General features: G+C 39.7%; 1 protein-coding gene across 2 annotated transcripts in view; it reads left to right on the top strand.

The window, feature by feature from the left end:
- TTC39C (tetratricopeptide repeat domain 39C) overlaps positions 1–17,559 on the top strand; it is a 41,684-nt gene extending 24,125 nt beyond the window's left edge. The window contains exons 5-14 of one of the 2 annotated variants that reach the window (XM_083748267.1): positions 1,244–1,624; positions 3,032–3,200; positions 4,230–4,323; positions 5,222–5,329; positions 5,869–5,978; positions 8,089–8,212; positions 10,650–10,747; positions 10,970–11,074; positions 12,996–13,034; positions 13,323–17,559. In XM_083748267.1, the coding sequence (XP_083604393.1) occupies positions 3,168–3,200; positions 4,230–4,323; positions 5,222–5,329; positions 5,869–5,978; positions 8,089–8,212; positions 10,650–10,747; positions 10,970–11,074; positions 12,996–13,034; positions 13,323–13,412 (801 nt within the window). In that variant the 5' untranslated portion in view covers positions 1,244–1,624; positions 3,032–3,167 and the 3' untranslated portion in view covers positions 13,413–17,559. The remainder of the gene's footprint in view (positions 1–1,243; positions 1,625–3,031; positions 3,201–4,229; positions 4,324–5,221; positions 5,330–5,868; positions 5,979–8,088; positions 8,213–10,649; positions 10,748–10,969; positions 11,075–12,995; positions 13,035–13,322) is intronic. The other variant, XM_083748266.1, reaches the window with a different exon arrangement.
- The last annotated feature ends 1,088 nt before the right edge of the window (positions 17,560–18,647 follow it).

Genomic DNA, 18,647 nt, shown 5'->3' with positions numbered 1-18,647 from the left:
AGTAACTTTAGCCTCCTAATAAAGCTGAATCATGGCTGTTGGTCTGAATGTTTTTATTGCAACAGACAGCTTAATTTTCCATAGCTTGGTAGTTCTAAAAAAGAAACTGTTCCTTCCTTCATTGTTTACAGCCTATCCAAAGCAATTTGGAATGAATAGTGACTTAACCATTGTAAAGATTTATGGTTAGAGTTTGCATGCTACATCATTTTTTTCTTTGGGCCCTATATGTCCCCACATATTCTGAGTCCCTTGGCAGAATCCTCCAAAAACCAGAATCTCCTCTTAATATCACATACTAACTGCTTAGTTTCTTTAGTCTTTTTCTATTTTCAGAATCCCTGCATATTGGTTTGAGCACATGTATAAGTTGGAAAGGTTTTTTAGGTTTTAGTCCATTAAGCAGATCCACTAGCACAAACACTTCTGACTGTGCAATGGGAATTCCCTCCCCCTTCCTCACCCCCTTGCTTCCCTATATCTGAGGAGGGTTGGGGGAACCCCCAGAACTTATTTAGAGGGCACACAGGAAGTGAAGTTCCATCGCATAGCCAAAAGTGCTCGCGTTAGTGGAACACTTTGTGTGTTGTAAAGTTTGTTTGTTGTGGGGAAAGGTATAATAAGTTGATGTTCAGTATTTATGAATGACTTTTACTAGTATTATTATTTATTAAATCTCTATACTGCCCTGCATCCAAATATCACAGGGCGGTTCACAGTATAAAAAAACAAAAATACATACCTTAATAACAAACAAAAACAATAGATTGTTTAATTAGCCCAAGGTCTGGGAGAAGAGAAATGTTTTTGCATCCCCCCTAAAGATGTGCAGTCAAACCTCGGCTCCCAAACACCAAAAACCTGGAAGTAAATGCTCTGGTTTTTGACCGTTTTTCGGAAGCTAAATGTCCAGCACAGCTTCAGCTTGAGTGCAAGAAGCTGTTGCAGCCAATCAGAAGCCGTGCCTCAGTTGTTCACCATTTCGGAAGCCGAACGGGCTTCTGGAACGAATTATGTTCGACAGCCAAGGTTTGACTTGAAGATGCCAGACGAACCTTTCTGGGGAGAGCATTCCACAAACGGGAAAAGGCCTGTTCTCGTGGACCTTTCATGGAGAAAGCACATGAAGAAGGGCCTCAGATTATGATTGCAGGGTCCAGGTCTGTTCTGGAATCATTATTATGTTGTTTCTCTGTTTGGAAATGCTGCTGTCTTTGACTAAACTCTTCTTTTCGTTTCTCAGCTTATATAAAAGGTGGGTGGATCCTTAGAAAAGCTTGGAAAATCTACAATAAATGCTATACAGACATTAATACACTTCAGGAATTATATCAGAAGAAGATAACTCAGGAATCCTTGACTTCTTACGCTGCAAATGATAATCATATTGCTGCAGAAAGCATAACGGAGGATTCACTAAACCGTCTGAAAGGTGCTGTTAGCTTTGGATATGGACTTTTTCATCTTTGCATATCCATGGTGCCCCCAAACCTGCTCAAAATCATCAACCTGCTGGGTTTTCCTGGAGACCGCCTGCAGGGGCTTTCTTCACTGATATATGCAAGTGAAAGTAAGGACATGAAGGCCCCTTTAGCTACGTGAGTAGCTATATTGCAATGCTTTGGTAAATAACTTAGTACTGAAAGTAAGTAAACTGCAAGCGAACGTAAGTTAGGAAGCGGTCTTGTATTTGTTATTTTCATTTTATCTTAATGGAAACATCACCAGATAAAGTTGTTGCTTGATGTGCGATGGTTTATGAAATGAGAATCTGGCTTTTAGAGAGATTTTTAATTCACCAAGGATATATTTTTGTGCCCTCAGATGCTTACAAATTCAAACAGCCTAGATAAATGCTGATTGAAATAAAGAGCTCTTAAGGCAATAATAATTTGGCACCTTTAAAACTGGTTTTCAGTAATGTGTATAGAATTTCTTATTTGTGTCCCTGTGTGATTCTGTGTATTCCAATGATGGACCACATTTCTTAAAAGCCCTGAGTGGTTTGTGACCAACATGTAGAACTCCTCTATTCTGGTTTTTCCATTCAGCTCAGTGGAGGGAATAGTTATGCCCAATCCATAGCCTCCTTTTGCATGTAATAGCCCTGTGGCAAGGACCCTCTGGTTCTCCACAGTTGCAAGAAGTATTTGGTTTGAGGTGAAATACTGTGAATGCAGCCTCCATCCAGTGAAGCTATTGGAAAGATTTGAATGATATTAATGAATTATATACCACTTTTACCTTTTGTAGAAACATATTTTTTTTGTTAAGGATTTAGCTGGTGTTGACTTGTGCCTGCAAAGTTGGGTTAATGTTGGTTTTTATTTTGCATGGCAGCTATTTGTTTTCATTTAGAATTCTGGTTTAACATGTTAATTCCAATTGCAGTCTGTAATTCATATTTTTTTAATACTACGTTAGGGTTCTGGATTGAGAAATACTGTGTGTATTCACTTCAATAAAAGTAGAGCTTTGTATGTGCAAAGAGATGCATGCTGAGGGCTACCTCTTCCTCTGAAATGAAAGCCCCATAATGCAGGGGTGCTGAGCTGTTTCCTTCTTGTGGTATAGTGTTAATTACATGTTGTGCGCACAAGTGGTCTTCGACTGGAACCCTAGACATCTCTGGCACAGCTGGAGGAATAAGTTGGGCATAGCCAGAGGTGTTCTGAATCTTTTACTGTAGCTGATTGTGTGGTGAATTGCAAACTGGTTTTAAGTATGTAGCTGGGTGGAGGGAATGTTTGCTTGTTCTGTTGCATAATGAATGACAACACAAATGCACACTTCTGTCCTACCCTGTGTGTGTGATGCTGTAGGATTGTGACCTTGCTTAGAAGCATAAAAAGACAACCCGCCTTACTAAAGGCAATGTCTCCTCTTGCCGTGATTAAGGTTTAAATTAAGGTATTGGCATAATGTTGGCCTGGCACAGGAGAGAGAGAGAAAGAAAATGTTTTGTCAGTATCTCCTCATTACAGAACCAGCTAGCGTCATGATTTTTGTGTGTGTGTGTGTGTCTTTTCAGATTAGCCTTGCTGTGGTACCACACTGTGGTTCGTCCTTTTTTTGCTTTGGATGGCAGTGACACCAAAGCAGGATTGCAAGAGGCTAAAGACATTCTCCAGAAAAAGGAAGCTGCTTATCCAAACTCGTCTCTCTTTATGTTCTTCAAGGGAAGAATACAGCGTCTAGAGGTACTGATAGACTTCTCTGTATGACTGTAATTTTGCAAGATTTGTTGAGTCAAAACCATTTCAATAACAGAATGTCAATGCAGTCGGCCTATCCATAATATAGTCAAGAGGACAGGGATTGGGGGAGTGTTCTATTTAGCATGAAACATGGCACCCTGGACTCTTAAAAAAAGAAAAATAAACTGAAAAGCAAGTTTCTAGAGGTCATGGGTGCGGAGAATATCTCCAAAATGTGTTGGCAGTTATAGATATCAAAGTAGAGGTTTTCCTTTGGCAAAAGGGTGGCATTTTTCATATCTGGCTTCTGCTCCGTTGGTAGCATTAATTCCTGTCAATCCAGTGTCTTCCTGACCCCTTGTGGGAGAAGAAGTGAACTGTTCTGAAATTGTACATGGCTAGCTAAAATGGTGGCAGCACAACAGTGGCCTTATTCATGTGCAGTGTTAAACCATACTTCAACCATGGTTTAATGAGAACCAGAGTCTGCCAGTGAAAGCTCCTCATTTGTGCCTGCTTTGCTCCTACTCAGTTCCCGTTTTGCCATGCCAGGAGGAAGAAAAACAGGAGGCTGGCTTAGTATTATGTGTAAACCAGTGCTTGTGGTTTGTTTCTCTCTAAACAAAGCAACAAACAAACTCTTTGGAGAGAAATGAACCAACAAACCTTTGTTACAGCTATGGGTTAATGAGAGGAGAACTTAACCTGGTTCATATGGCATACTAAGTCAAACCTTGGCTTAACTCAGTACATTGCAGCAGCTAAAATGACCAGGGAACAGCAAAGTTGCCGTCAGCTCCTGTCCAGCAGACCATACATTTGTGTAATCTTGCTAAGCCAAATTAGTGTGTCCTGTGAACCAGGCCTGATTTGAGTAGCCAGCTGATGTTTGGGCTGTAGGCTTGCAGTAAAATCACACCAGACCATCCTTGCTTCCAAACTCTGCTGGAGGGCTTGGAATTGTAATGATTACAACTGGTATTTATTCATATTTGCATTTTGATAATAGTATTTTTCTCTCTCTCTCCTTAGTGTCAAATCAACAGTGCCTTGACCTCCTTTCATACTGCTTTGGAACTGGCAACTGATCAGAGAGAGATTCAGCATGTCTGTCTATATGAAATTGGTATATAATAATACTAATGTATTTTCTTATTGCTACTGTGTTTTAATCACTGCTACTAGTGCTTGAATGAGCAATATTGAGTTGTGTTAGTAAATTATATAATCATGACCATTTGTTGGTCAATAGACAAAGGGAAAAATTAAGTTTACCACACTTAATTGTCCATTGATGCATAAGGATTACTTGAGCTACATGCTCATTGCCTTTATTAACACACACCTAAAAAGTTACATTGATAATATTCAACTTGTGACTGTGGAGTGAATGCAGGTCTTGCTTGCTGTCAAGAAAGTGCAGCATTAGTAAACCAAAAGTACACCTCTTCTCCCCACATATACACACATTTTGAAAGCATGTTAAGAGCTGTGTTTACACTTCAGATTCTAGTTTTTATTCAGTGACTTCTTACAGAAGACTGTGTTTCTGATATAATTAAAGGCACCATGGCTTCTAAAAGAAGACAAAGCAATGCATTTTTGTTTCACCCACTCTTTGAAACTGTAACATCTCCTAACCTTTGTGGACTTCCTTCAGACAGAAAAAAGGCAGGTTTTACTTGAAGCAGTGTGATGGGCAACTTACTGCCAGAAAAGCTGCCTGCTTACAGAAACTCCACTCCATTTCTGCGATGGCTGTTGACACCAAGACCCTTGTGCTCTCATGTGCAGTGAGGGATCAGGACTCACTCAGTCCTGCATCAGTGGCAGATTCTATTTCCTCCAGATATATTCATATTCTCTCTCTCCCTCTCTCCCTCCCTCTCTCTCTCTCTCTCTCTCTCTCTCTCTCACACACACACACACACACGTGTCTGTGTGTGTGTGTGTCTGTGTGCTTATTCCGTGTATGAACCATTTCTTTTCAGTGTGTTTAAAAAATGTTTTGCTTGTTCTTATAGGCTGGTGCAGCATGATAGAAATGAACTTCAAGGATGCATTTGAATCCTTTGAGCGTCTTAAAAATGAATCAAGATGGTCCCAATGCTACTATGCCTATTTGACAGCAGGGAAGTATCATTACATGAATAGGAGTGTGTGTGTGTGTTGAATTTGTTGATCATTATATGGCAGTAGCGTATCTCTGCAAGAAAACTACCCACAACTTACATTTTTCCTTTTCTAGGTTAGGTATTGTAAAAAAACCTTAGATTTACAGCTTCACAAATCACAACATTAATGTAACAGTGGTGTGTATTTATATATTTTTTATTTCCTGTTAGTTAGATGAAATGTGAGCATGCAATATTCTTCCTGCATGATAGCCTCTATCTGCATTTGTTTGTATCTCATTATTATTTATGTATGAAGCACCTAAGGTTTTCTAGGTGCTGTACAAATATCAAAAGCAACACAGAACCTGCCTGTAGGCTTATAATCTCATAGGTATCCTACATAAAGATGGAGCAAGGAAAGAAAAACAAGCAAATTCAGGCATCAGTTAGTCATTAAACATTTAAGAAATTTTATGAATATGTGGAATGGCAGCTGAAAATGTTTTTTGCCCTAAGATAACTAGAATAAACTTTTGGTGTGTGCTTTATTACAGTGTGTCAAGGTGCCACTGGTGATGTGAATGGAGCTCAGAATGTGTTCAAAGAAGTCCAGAAGCTTTTTAAAAGAAAAAACAATCAAATTGAGCAGTTTTCGGTCAAAAAGGTCTGATGAGCATAGGCCGAGTTGATTTGATGATGGTGGTGGTGGTGGTGGTGGAAGCAATCTAAGCTGAATCTTCTTTTAAAATCTTTTCTGAACAGTGCAGTTTAAATACTGATGTTTATTGACCCTGTTAAAATAAGTATGTCAGGACCTGTCATGAGAAGCATGTGTGTTTCAGGCTGGGACACCTCCCCCCCCCCCCCGGTTTGTACCCCTCTCAACTTAGGAAAAGGCCATGAGTTTTATGAGATCAGCGCTAGAGAATCATTCAATGCTGTGCTGGTTTGTACATTATTTTCTCCTTATGGAGAGAGTGCACATAATTTTAGTGAGAATCTTAATTTTGCGTGCTTCTTCTACCAGATACAGAAATACTTCTGTAAATGGAAACTGGTAGTGGAAGAATTCCACTGGAAAAGCTATACCATGTCTGTCTTAATGGGAAAGCAAAATAATATTATGGTGCATCTGACATTCTGAAGAGAAAAATAGACAATCCATTTTTTTGCTATGTTTGTGCCATTTTCCTTGTTCAATTACTGTGCTGTTAGTGTCTGTAGAATGATCCTATTAAGATTAGTGCTGTAAGAACATATTAAAATCTCTGTATGGCATTTGTTTTATGTCTTGGCTTAAAGCAGTGTCAACAGCGTTCAAAACTCCCATTGTTCTAGGCACATTTTGCGACTGAGAATTTCATTAGCACAAACAATTTCTGAGCAGTACTGCACCTAAAATTTCTGATTTAAACTGCCACTGCTGATGCTGAGGGTGTGGGAGGAGAAGTTTTGCCTGCTCAACTTCCAAGAAATTACTGGCCTTACAGAAAGGCTGTGTTTTGAGGGACCCTCGAATATTAAGGGGGCAGGCAGGGGAAGCATGGCTTTGTGTTTTTTTGCAGTCTTCAGATGAGGACTAGACCATGTGAAAAATGTACATAAGATTTTAGCAGCAGTTCATTAATTTTCAGTTTTGTATTGTTATAAAAAAGTGTGCCTAGTCATTCTGTTGTAGCTCACATAACTTAGTTTAATGTGCCATTTAGCTCCTAGTTTTCATATCTCAGCTTCTACCACTGAGTGTCAAACAGTTTAAATTGCCAACAAGCGATCTGGAGAGAAAAAGGCTTCACTTCTTTTATCTGGCCCCTTTTCTTTCTCTCTCCTTTGACCTCTCTTGCCCTTGAAAACTTTCCCATGTTTGTCCCCTTGCTTTGTTGATACCTGAGATAATACCAGGAGTTTAGATTCCTGGAGGCAGATCTAAATTAGAAGAGGGAACTGTGGACATGGTGTTGGGCAGTAACGCAAGTGTGTTGTTGACCTTAAAACCAGTACATTTCTGCTATGGGGGTGGCTTGGTCTGGGTGGACAGAATGAGGTGAAGGATCTAATAAGTGATATGCTATGGATCTCCCCATAGGAGTCTGGGACTCACCCACAAATTGCTTTTTTCTTAACTAATTGGAGTCCCTCATCCTCACAAGACAAGTTGTGACTCTTTATGATTAGGAATCTGATCCAGAAAGTAGGTACATGCAACATAAATGCTCTCCTTTGATGTGAGCTCAGAAATGCTTCGCAAAATTCTTAAGTTAAAGGGAAGTGCCTTTAACTTTAAATCCATGAGATCTGCATTGCGTGTATTGGTCTTTATATTTGTTAGTTACTTTGTACAAAAAAGTCTCAAAGCAATTTAACAACAGGGTTAAATGCCCAGCTGCACCATGGTCATGCGCAAAGATCAGCCTGTCGTTATTCTGAGCTTTTCAGTACTAGAGGGGAATGTTTTGGAAGAGTGGGACTTAAAAATGTGCGCCCTGCAAGTCCCAAACAGTACTATAAAGTTCCTGTTCTAGACTGGCTGAAGACCTGAACAGCACACACTTTGTAGTGTTTAGGGGTACACTGGAGCATTATGTTGTGGCACATGATTCTTTACGCTGACATTTCAGTCTTTAGAGGTTTGCTGTTTTTCTGGCTGAATGTTAAAAATATCCTTCAGCCTGTCCAATTGTATAACTTTAAAGGTTGCATTTTGAAAACATGTTGAAAACTTCTTGCCCTTGGCTTAGAATGGAAATTAAAATAAACCATTTTATTGTTTTCAGGCAGATAGATTTAGGAAGCAGAAACCAACCAAGCAACTCTGTATACTGGCATCCATTGAAGTATTGTATTTATGGAAAGCTCTTCCAAACTGCTCCTTCCCAAACCTACAGCACATGAGTCAAGGTACAAGATGTGATGTCTGTTTCTTTTTATTGTTGTTTTCTGCACAAACTGTTTCTTTTACAAACCCTCACTTTTCTGTCGCTAATACTTGCAGTTTGTGCCAATTTAAGGCAGAAACTGGCTTACTCATCTAATGATTGATACACTATAAACTCTTGGGCTTTGAATAATAAGCAGTTTGAAGTGGATAATAAACCAGATTGTGGAAATTTGAGTATTGTTCTCCCACCACTGATCAGAACATATTCTTGGCAGTAATGTGAGCCAAAATATAGTACATGGTAGCTACTGGTTCAGTGTTGTGGTTTGCCATTGTTCCCTTTATTTCTGATGTTCAGGCTGTGAGTACCAGTGCTCACGTAGCTTCCCAAGAGAGCTATCAATAGATGCAGGAGTCCAAGGTGATGGGAAGGGGCACACTGAGGCAGTTAGCCACTCCCTCTCCTCTCACTAACTCCCCTCTGTGAACAGCACAGCAAAGATTACTTGATATTACATAGGTAGGGTTGGCTGTTAGTTGACCAGTCTGCATCTTCATATCTCGCAACTGGTTTTTGAAACAATCTGGTCCTAAACTCTTAACACATTAAAGGTCAGAACCAGCAGTGTAAATAAAGCCCTGAAATAGATGGGCAACCAGTAGGGATGGTATAAGACCCAGTCTTCCAGTACCTGATGACAACTGGTAGAAGTTTCCTGAATGTCTAAAGGGAACCCCACATTGTCACGACCTATTCACTTCGAAATTAGGGCATGAATAACTGATGCCAGATCTGTCATCTTTAGGAAGTAGAGACAGGCACAGATGACAAATAGTCTTTGCTATCTACTCATGTTTTGCCTTAATTTGAAGCACGCTTTGTTAGACTGGATTTCTGAAGATAAAAAAGCATATTGCTTCAAAAGAAAAAGAAAACTATACAGCATTCCTATACAGATGCCTTGTCATGCATCTCTTTAAGAGAGTTCTTTAGTGCCAAGGCTAATCTTAGTGGTGATGTCATTTGTCTCGGGTTGCTGAAGAAGCTATAAGCCTTAGGATGGAAGAGATTCATATTCAAAATGGCAGCTGGCACTCGCTGTGAGCAATTTAGACAAGACTTAAAACACGTTTCTGTATATAAACAGTATATAGCTTCTCAAGGCCTTCTTCTGACATTTATGACTGTACTTTAGGCCTTGGGAAATTGGCTTTAGGGTTGGAAAAGCCATCCAGAGGTAAAGGCTGCAACTTGAACATATTTCCAGAAGTTCATTTTTCTGTGCCATTTGACTCATACAGAATACAAGGCCGGAAAGCTTGACCTTCCATGGTGTGTGTACACTTCTGTGTCCAACATGTTCCTCCCTGGTTCATGCAAATACAGTCATACCTCAGGTTACAGACGCTTCAAGTTGTGTTTTTTTGGGTTACGAATGCGCCGAAACCCGGAAGTGCCGGAACAGGTTACTTCCGGATTTCGGCGGTCACACATGTGCAGAAGCGCTAAATTGCGCTTTGCGCATGTGCAGAAGTGCCAAATTGCAACCCGTGCGTGCATACACGCGGTGCTGCGGGTTGCAAACATGCTTCCCGCACGGATCATATTTGCAACCTGAGCGTCCACTATAAAGGATTTATAACGCTTTACATTATTCGTTTTTTATTGGTAACTTCACAAACTTTTTGTTGCTCCTTTGTTTCTTAACCAATTCTTAAGTCAACATAAATTTGCCGCTTCTTTAAACACATTTGGCATTTCCTCCAGCATAAACATAAATGAAAATATTTGTGCAATAGAACAGTATGTTTCAAAGCTATTATAAACACTTTCGGTGTCGGTTGAACTAAGAGCCAATTCATATATGGTTTCACCTGGCTCTCCTGCATATTTGAATGGCCATGCTGAATGTTTAGGGCTCAATCCATCCCCCTAGCTGGCACCGGTGGGGCTTGATGGAGCTATGCAGCCACTGCTGCTTCCACAGCCCAGATCGGACCCATTACCATCATGCATGAGTAGTAGAGTTGGCACCAGATCCACCTGGTGGCTGATGACTGAAAGGGGAGAATATTAGCATTTTTTTGTCCAGATGTTGATTGGACTAAAAAGTCTAAAGTGAAGACAGAAGATTAGGGGATAGGTTTAAAGCGGCCTTCCTCAATCATTTGCCCGCCAGATGTTTTGGACTACAACCCCTATCATCCCTGTCCACTGGCTGATGAGAATTTGAAGTCCCAAACTTATCTGTAGAGCAGCAACTTGGGGAAGATTGGTTTTAAAGCTTTTTAAGCAGCTTTCTGTATCTAATTCATTTTTGTTATAATTACGTTGGGTTTCTTGTATATTGCTTAAAGGCAATCGTAATAAAATTGTGTACAAATTGTTGAACTAAATTTTTTTATATATATATAGTTTAAAAACTAAATGCTTCAACCTTTTCTTTTCTGATAAAGCTTGCCATGAAATTGATGATTCCACTGTTGTTGGTTTAAAGAACTTGCTACTTGGGGCCATACACAAATGCTTAGGAAATGCTGAAGATGCTGTTCAGGTATGTTCCTCTTCTAAAGTCCCCAAACTCCTAACAGCTAGGGAGTTCTTCCAAGTTTATTTTTGATTTGTTACATTAACTGGTTCCGAAGCTAACTGGCAAATCAACAGGCCCTGCAGGTGAAGATAGTTGCGAGATCTGAGAATGTGTTGTCCAGTGTGAAGGTTTCTTTTGTTCTTTGAAATGTCACTCTGTGTTGAATGTGTCAATTTTGTTTTACAGTTCTTTCAACGAGCCCTTAAAGATGAACTGTGCCGCCAAAACAATTTATATATCCAACCCTATGCTTGCTATGAACTTGGCTGTCTCTTGTTAGAAGACCCACAGGTAAACAGTACAGCATACTTTGGAACTGTCTGATATTTGGTGTGACGTTACTGCTTCAAAAGAGAAGTAGAGGAAGGTTGCAAGCAATCTGGAATGTGCATTTTCTCTTTTTGGCCTTTCTTAACGGTGTTATTTTTAACACATGTTCCTGTGTTCTGGGGAGTTGCATTAATCTTATCCTACCAGTTTACTGATTGCCTAACATAATTGCATCAAGTTTACCAGCAATTTATTGATATGGCTCTTGCATTTAATCAGTGCAATAAAATCAATGGTCCATTTGAAATGTCTATTCAGTCACTGCAGCATTGTTGGTGAAAAATGTTGTGAAATGATATTGCATTGGTAGTACAGGTGATATTCTCAGATGGAGTCAAATGAATTTCATACGGCATTTCAACATATGATTTAGCTCAGGGGTGGAAAACCTTTTCAGCCTGGCGGGCTAGTTCCTGAACTCCATCATCCCCAGCCACTCTGATGTTGGTCACATGACATCAGCATGGTGTCAGGTGACCCGTTTCCCCCTTTGCAATGAGGCTTGAGTTCAAGTATCACAATAAAAGGTTAAAGAATACTGCATGAGAAGATATCTAAATTGTGTTGCTGGTCTGTATACATGTAGCATTAGCATGTCAGGGACCTGTAGTTGATGCTATGCCAGTATGGTAGGTAGAGCCTAGTGGTCAAATTTTTAAAATTACATTGGCTACATTGAACCCTTGTTGGGTAAGGGTTCTCTGCCTCCCCTTTTTCCCCTTTCTTTTGCATGCTCAGCATTACTCTTAAACCAGGCATTAGCTGGCTACGAATGTGGCTTGGAGTCTCTCTTCCAACCCCTACCTCTCCAGCACATTTAGGGTGAAGTGGGAGAGCGGTGGTTAGCATCATGGATGAGATTAGGAGGGAAGGGAAGAGCATTGGTACAGGTAAAGAGAGCGAGGAATGGGTGGCTTGCTGGGTTGCTTAAGCCCTTTTCCAGTAGGGAACACTCTTGAGCAGTCCAAGCATTATTAACATATACTTAATGCCTCACAACTGTGCGTGGCAAAACTTGTGAAGCTAGTAAGAGCGTAAAGATCTAGGCATGTAAAAATTAGAGATCTTCGTACTCTTTCTCTTCATGCTTCATACACTCAGCCGCCCACGCTTCTCTTCATTGCCATATTTAAAGAGAAGGTCTTTAAATAGCTTTTAATTAATGCTTTTCAGACCTGCCTCTTAATTGCTCTCCAGCAAGACCATGGAAAGGCAGCACGAGCTTGTTTTGAACATGAAAAACAGAGATCCAGTATTTCATATTTGCCTTTTTATTTGGATCCTTGTATGAAGAGGGATATACAAGGGCTATGCCCCATTTTTGTGTACTAAAAAACACACAGTGCATGTGGAAGATGGCCTACGAGGTTTACTGCTTTCTAGAAGGAGATTTGGGGGGAGGGGGGAGTCACGTTGCACAAGCAGAAATCCTTGTGCTAATGGGACTCATTAATTGAATATCGCCCACTGTGTGTGCAAATTTGTTCTTTTTAATGTGGAGAGACAGCTGCCAGTTATTTTGAGATACCTAAAAACTTATTGAGTGGCGTTATTCATTAAAATTACGTATCTAATTTCTGGTAGTTGGCATTTTGCTAGCCAAACTCATTATTAGAACTTGAATTCTCATTAGACCAGTTAAAGAGTGGTGACTAACCAGACCATAGAACAAGTTTCCACTGGTGCAACAAGACGTCCTCTCCTCTCCCCTGCCTACCCCCCAATTTTTCACTGTAGGGTTTGGAAAACCTCCAGGGCAGATTTAAGCAGAGAGTGAAGAAATGAAGAAAGTCCCATAATGTGCCATTGTCTGTCTCCCAAAGTATTATTTTCTTGCATTTGCACACAAATTTCAAAAATGATATTTTGCTTCCTCCCACAGACAGTACCAAGAGGCAAAGCATTGCTGCTTCAGGCAAAGGTAAAAAAAAAGTAAATTAATTGAGCGTTATTATTATTATACAGATGGGGTGTCCTTTCCTTCATGATATAACCTGGCTGGACTTGGAGGGTGGCATTGCTGATAGTAATTGTGGGATGTGAATGGAAACTTCTTATCCTTCCCAGCCTGCATTGCCATTGAGGGTATTGAGCTATGTCCTTTAAACAAATAAATGCCATATTCTGTCCTGCGTAGAAGTTACCGTGTTTTTTGGCAAACCTGAGTGAGTTAGGCTAATGTATTCGTTTGTTTGCTTTTTCATTGCAGGAGGAATTCACAGGGTATGATTTTGAGAACAGATTGCATGTCCGCATACATGCAGCGTTAGCCTCTCTAAAAGAAGTGGTCCCCCAGTGATGGGCAGGATGCCTCGACTCTTTCTTCTCCCTGTTTCTGCACTCAGAGCAAAACTGTTAGGAGGACCAGCTTCTCTACTGAAAACAACCACCAGTGCCAGAGACACTTTTTCCACAACATCTAGAGTTGGTGGCAGAAAAACATTACCATCTTCAATGGTTAAGGGCAAAATTAGCCAAAAAATATTAAGTGTCCTAGGGCCTAATCCAGTAGCAATTTCTCTTGCACAAGTCCTAATTGAGTGAGTGGGAGCTAGAACTTGCCTAACTCCTGGGATAGATATGTGAAGGCCTGGGGCGATGGGGACTGGAAAATTGGGTTAGGTCGTGGAGAGACAGTTGTTACTCAATTATTCCAGCCCCCACATCCCACTTGTCTTTATATCTCTACTCTGGGATTCTGTGGGATTTGTGCTAGAGGACTTCTCCAGGTTTGGAAGCCTTTGCTTTTGAGGTGTGTCTTTTTTGTTTGTTCTTAGACAAGTGGAACATATTTAGCTTGTGATTGTACAAATGAGCCTATAATAAGCACACTTTGACTTCTATAACAACATTGGCTCAGTTTCTGCAAAAAGCTTTTTTCTCTCATTTTGGATAGGTTTATTTGTTCTTTTGAAGAGGGATACCAACTGTTTGTTGAAACAGTACTGTGTAATTAATTGTTTGAAACTGTAAATAGGCAGAAATAGATATTATTTTATTCAGAGGCCAACAAAAACAGAGCGAGCCTGGAAAGAATCAAGCCTGGCTCACTCACAGCACAGCAAATCTGCTCATTTAAGTTATATTGATCATCCAAATGCATGTGTAACAGAGCCTACCCCTATATTTATGTTAAATTGTGTGAAGATTTAGAAACTTCTATTTTTCAGCCAAATGTTTATTTTTTAAACCCTTAATAATTGTGTTACAGACATTTTTTTATCTGTTTTAAATGGTACTGTTGCCTACTAGCTTTGCTGTTAACAAGGTGTTTACAAATTATCACTCATATGTTAAATATAATGGGACTTGCCATGTGGCAGTCCAGACCTATGATGTCACTTATCTTTATTCCAGTTTGTTTTAGTGTTTTATTTTTAACAAGTAAGTGTTTTTTAAAAAAATCAAAAACAACTCAAACACCAATTTTTGGAATAGCAGTTTTCCTAAATACTTGGGAATTGTGTAACTTTATAGAACTGAAGTACCATTTTCTTTCAAAGTGGTTAGAGCCTTACTTTCACTCTTGGTATCTAGCTATAAACTTTTATTCTGGAACACTCTGAAAAATGCTTACATTGTTTGTACTTTACCTGACTGGCTGGCTCCAACACTTTCTTGGCATATGGAGAGTACAAATTTGTTGGCCCTGATTCAGACCTTGGCAGGCTTCTAGCAAACACGTGGAGATAAATATAAGCAGGGGACTCCACATTTCACCTCCAGCTCTCGCTGATACTCCGTGTGGTGCACTGCATATAGAGCATTCCCCAACCTGCATAGGCCTGCTCCCCAAACTGCCAAATATTGACTGGAGCTGTGGGTCAGATTGCCCTACTCTCCCTTTGGCCAGTAAAAAGCACTTCACAACAGCTGAACCTGCTGCCTTCAAAAAGAGAAGTTGAATGTTTAAGAGATGTAACTACACCTTTACTTTTTAGTAACACTATATGCTGTGAATATTTCTTTATTATTATCATTATTTATTTCTTTGGAGGAATCCCATTTCTCAATGGACTGACAGCTTATCTGCGTTGGTTTCATTTTGTAGACATGGGATGTTTGCTCTTTAGTTTGCTTTAAATGGCAGGATTTGCCATTCTGTTTCTTGGCTTGGAGATTAAAAAAACCCACAAACCTGTTGGGATCCTTGCAGTAAATTCCTTGGAAGGGCAAGGGGATTGGGAAATTAGCAGCGCTCAAGAAAGAGACTGCAGTTGCCTTACAACAAGATGGTTTCACCCTTGGTGGTCACACAGAGAGTCAATGGGTATCAAACACAGCAGCAGCATCCTCATCCCTGCATGGTCATGGGATCGGAGGATAAACTTTCAATGTTGAGCTCATGAAACAGGAGCAGCCATCCTACAGCTACAAAATTTAACAAAACTTAAAACACGTAGTGGGTTGGGAGCTATATGCCTGTGTGAAAGCATTTTTGACCCCTGATTGCTTATGAATCTCACACACACACACAATTTTTCTGCTAGTTTTTTTTTTAATTGGTGCAAGCACTTTACTTTATCTGCAGGTTTTTCTTTAGACACGAATTGGTAAATTAAACTAGCTCAGCATCTTAGACTCTTGTAGAAGTTAACTGTTTTAAGTACACCTGTGCCAGCTTACATGACTTGAGGATTACACACCAATAAATGCCTGAGCAAGGCTATTAAAGTTAGAAGACTTTTGCACTGGCATGATGGGTTCATAGGAGGGGCTCCTCACAAGTGTCTAGATGATAAATAAAACAGTAGTGAGCTGACCATGGGCCTATTGCTGTCGTCAGGTCTGTTTTGAGATGTGCTAATCCTGCAAGCAAAGTAATCTCGCCTTGTATGTTGACAGCGGCTCAGTGCCATCCATGTATTTCCCCCACTCCCACCCCTCTCGTGCACACATAGAAGAAACCTCTATCTTGTAAATGTCAAAGGTATTTTTATATTAGATTATGCCAATGATGAGAATAATCTCAGCTGTATTTTATGTAATTGGAATAAGTTTTTATACTTTATAGCTCGGAGGCATGGTCTAATAGCAATAACAGAGTAAGCATCTCATTGGTTTAATATATATATATATATATTATTAAGAATTTACCAGGTCTGGTATATTTTTGTTGTTGTTGATACCTTATCGCATTATGATGTCCTTCAAGTGAATAACTTGAATTTTTACATGTCACTTTAGATTGTTTACTTTGGTGTGCTATAAATGTCTTTAATTTACAGAACTTGTACTTTAAAAAATATTTCTGCTGAGTAAAATTAAGAACAAGATTTGAGGGTTTTCCCTTCTTTGTAGTTACCCTTCAGTTAAGTAGCCTTCTAGTGATAAATAGGCATAGTTTTTCAAGGATGTTTATCAAAGTGAATGGTGTAACTTATGGCCAGATTTGATGAGGTGCAAGAGACATGTGGAGGGTTTCCCAATAGTTTTGTTTAATGCAGTTGCAAGGGCATTCATTTGATCAGAGTTGGAAGGAGGGTGGTGCTTAACCACCTACTGAGCAATACACACAAGCACTTGAGAGAATAAATACTAGGGCCTGTTACCTTTTTCCATTCTGGGCAGCAGGAATTTTGATGAGAGAAAGGATTAAATTCCCCTTCTGCTCTATTCAAATTAGGGTCATATCTAGGCTGGGTCTTTAGGCCTAGTTCTCCTCTGAGGTGGTAGGCCTGTGCTTGGCTTCTTTCAAGAAAGTCAGGAAGTGGGCTCACAGGATTAAATGTTCTTCTGTATTTGACAACCACAACACCTCCACATAGAAGACTAGCTTCTCAGGAAAAGAAGTTTCTAACCTAGAATCCTTCTTCCTAACACCTAGTTTTCCGTGTACAGCTCAGATTGGTTTATCACCTCAGTGAGAACAAAGGCTGAAATGTTCTGGGCTGCCACCGGAACCTGAATGTTTGTTCTTCATGTTTTAGTTCTCCAGGTTTTGCAGACTGAGTACTTCTACCATATTCAGCTCAGAACTGATTCATACTTGCATAGAAATATCAGCACACAGAATACATGTGCAGATGTTGGTTGAATGGTGAGCATGCACTTAAAATTGCTGGTTTTCCCTAAATATACCTGGTTACAAGGGTGTGTGATTCTTTCCTTTTAGTTTCCCCTGTGTCTACTGTAGGGAAACTCAGCTGTTTAATAGTACTCATGCCACTCAGTTGATGCACTGCCCATGTCTTGTGTAAGCATAATTCAACCTATGAAATGGGTCTCAGTTGTGGCTTGGACAACAGTATTCCATGTGTGCTGCAAAGACATGTTTCCCATGCAAAATCTGTACTTGTTTACCGTTTAAAAAAAAATGTTTTCCTTAAAAGATGTATTCACTCCCCCGCCCCCGGAGCCAAACACTTTATGTTCTGCCACTAAACTTTCAATGCTTGTTTCTTATATTTACCACATTGGTTCTTAAATAAAATCTGTAGAACATTTTCCTGACTTGACCTCTGTTTTTTAAATGCCATCCTGTTGTATCCCTCAGCACCTGCATAGATTACATCAGCGGCTTAGCCAGGAGGGTTGCTTCATCAAACAAATGTGAAAGGGACAATTGTTGCACAGCAAATAACAGCAGAGTTAATGCAATACAGGAGCAATTAATTAAATTGAACAAACTGTGGAAATCAAAAGAAAATTTATATTGAGTTAATTTTTTGGCTAGCCTAGCTCAGAGGAAATGGAGTGTGCTGGGCTTATAATATGATACAATAATATTTATCAATGAAATTGTACAATTTCACATCCCTCACTTGTGAACCATTGCATTGAAAACTGGTTCCCTTCTTTTTCTATTGGAGTGCCAAGACTGCCACAATTAGACTGGAAGCTTTGTAGCATAAGTCACACTCACAATAATTCATTCAGCATAACTTGGATAAATTTTACATGGTATGAACTGGGTATGATTTACATTTGGAAGGGATTTCCCTCTAGATTAAGTTGCTTGAAGGCCTTGGAGTTTGTTTTGTGAGCTGAATTGTGCCACAGGTTGATCTGTGTTGTGCAAGTGGGTGAATGGTCTTTGTGTGCTGGGTTACGTTTAGATGGCCTTCAATCTCTTCCAGTGTAATGGTTGCATAAAATCCATTAGACTATGCACAATGTTCGCTACTTCAGTTTGAGAATTTTTCAAAAATCACTTTGTTTAGGTATTCAAGGTGGTGGTCATACAAGGTTGTATACGGTTTAATCTGTAGTACAGACCTGCAGATAGTTCAGTGCTTTCAAGCCTTAGCTCAAACATAAGATAGGGAAATGCCTGAATAGATCCCAGCATTTTGAAAACATTAGCATTAAAAAAAGGAATCAAAATAAACTTGTATTAATTACCTGAGTGTTTGAATAATTCCACATCTACAAAGTTCTACTTCTGCTTCCATGCATATGCAGTCTTTGAAAACCTTTTATCTGCCTATACTCAATTGCTTACTCACTTGACTACTAGCTTTGCCAAGAGTCCACCTGCATTCACTCCCACACTTGTCTTTTACGTTCTCCTAAAGTCCTGAGTTACAGAGAA

The sequence above is a fragment of the Podarcis gaigeae genome, assembly GCF_964106915.1.
Source record: "Podarcis gaigeae genome assembly, chromosome: 7".
Classification (NCBI taxonomy): Eukaryota; Metazoa; Chordata; class Lepidosauria; order Squamata; family Lacertidae; genus Podarcis; species Podarcis gaigeae.
Note: the sequence above shows the minus strand (reverse complement) of the source record. Positions and strands in the feature narration are given on the sequence as shown.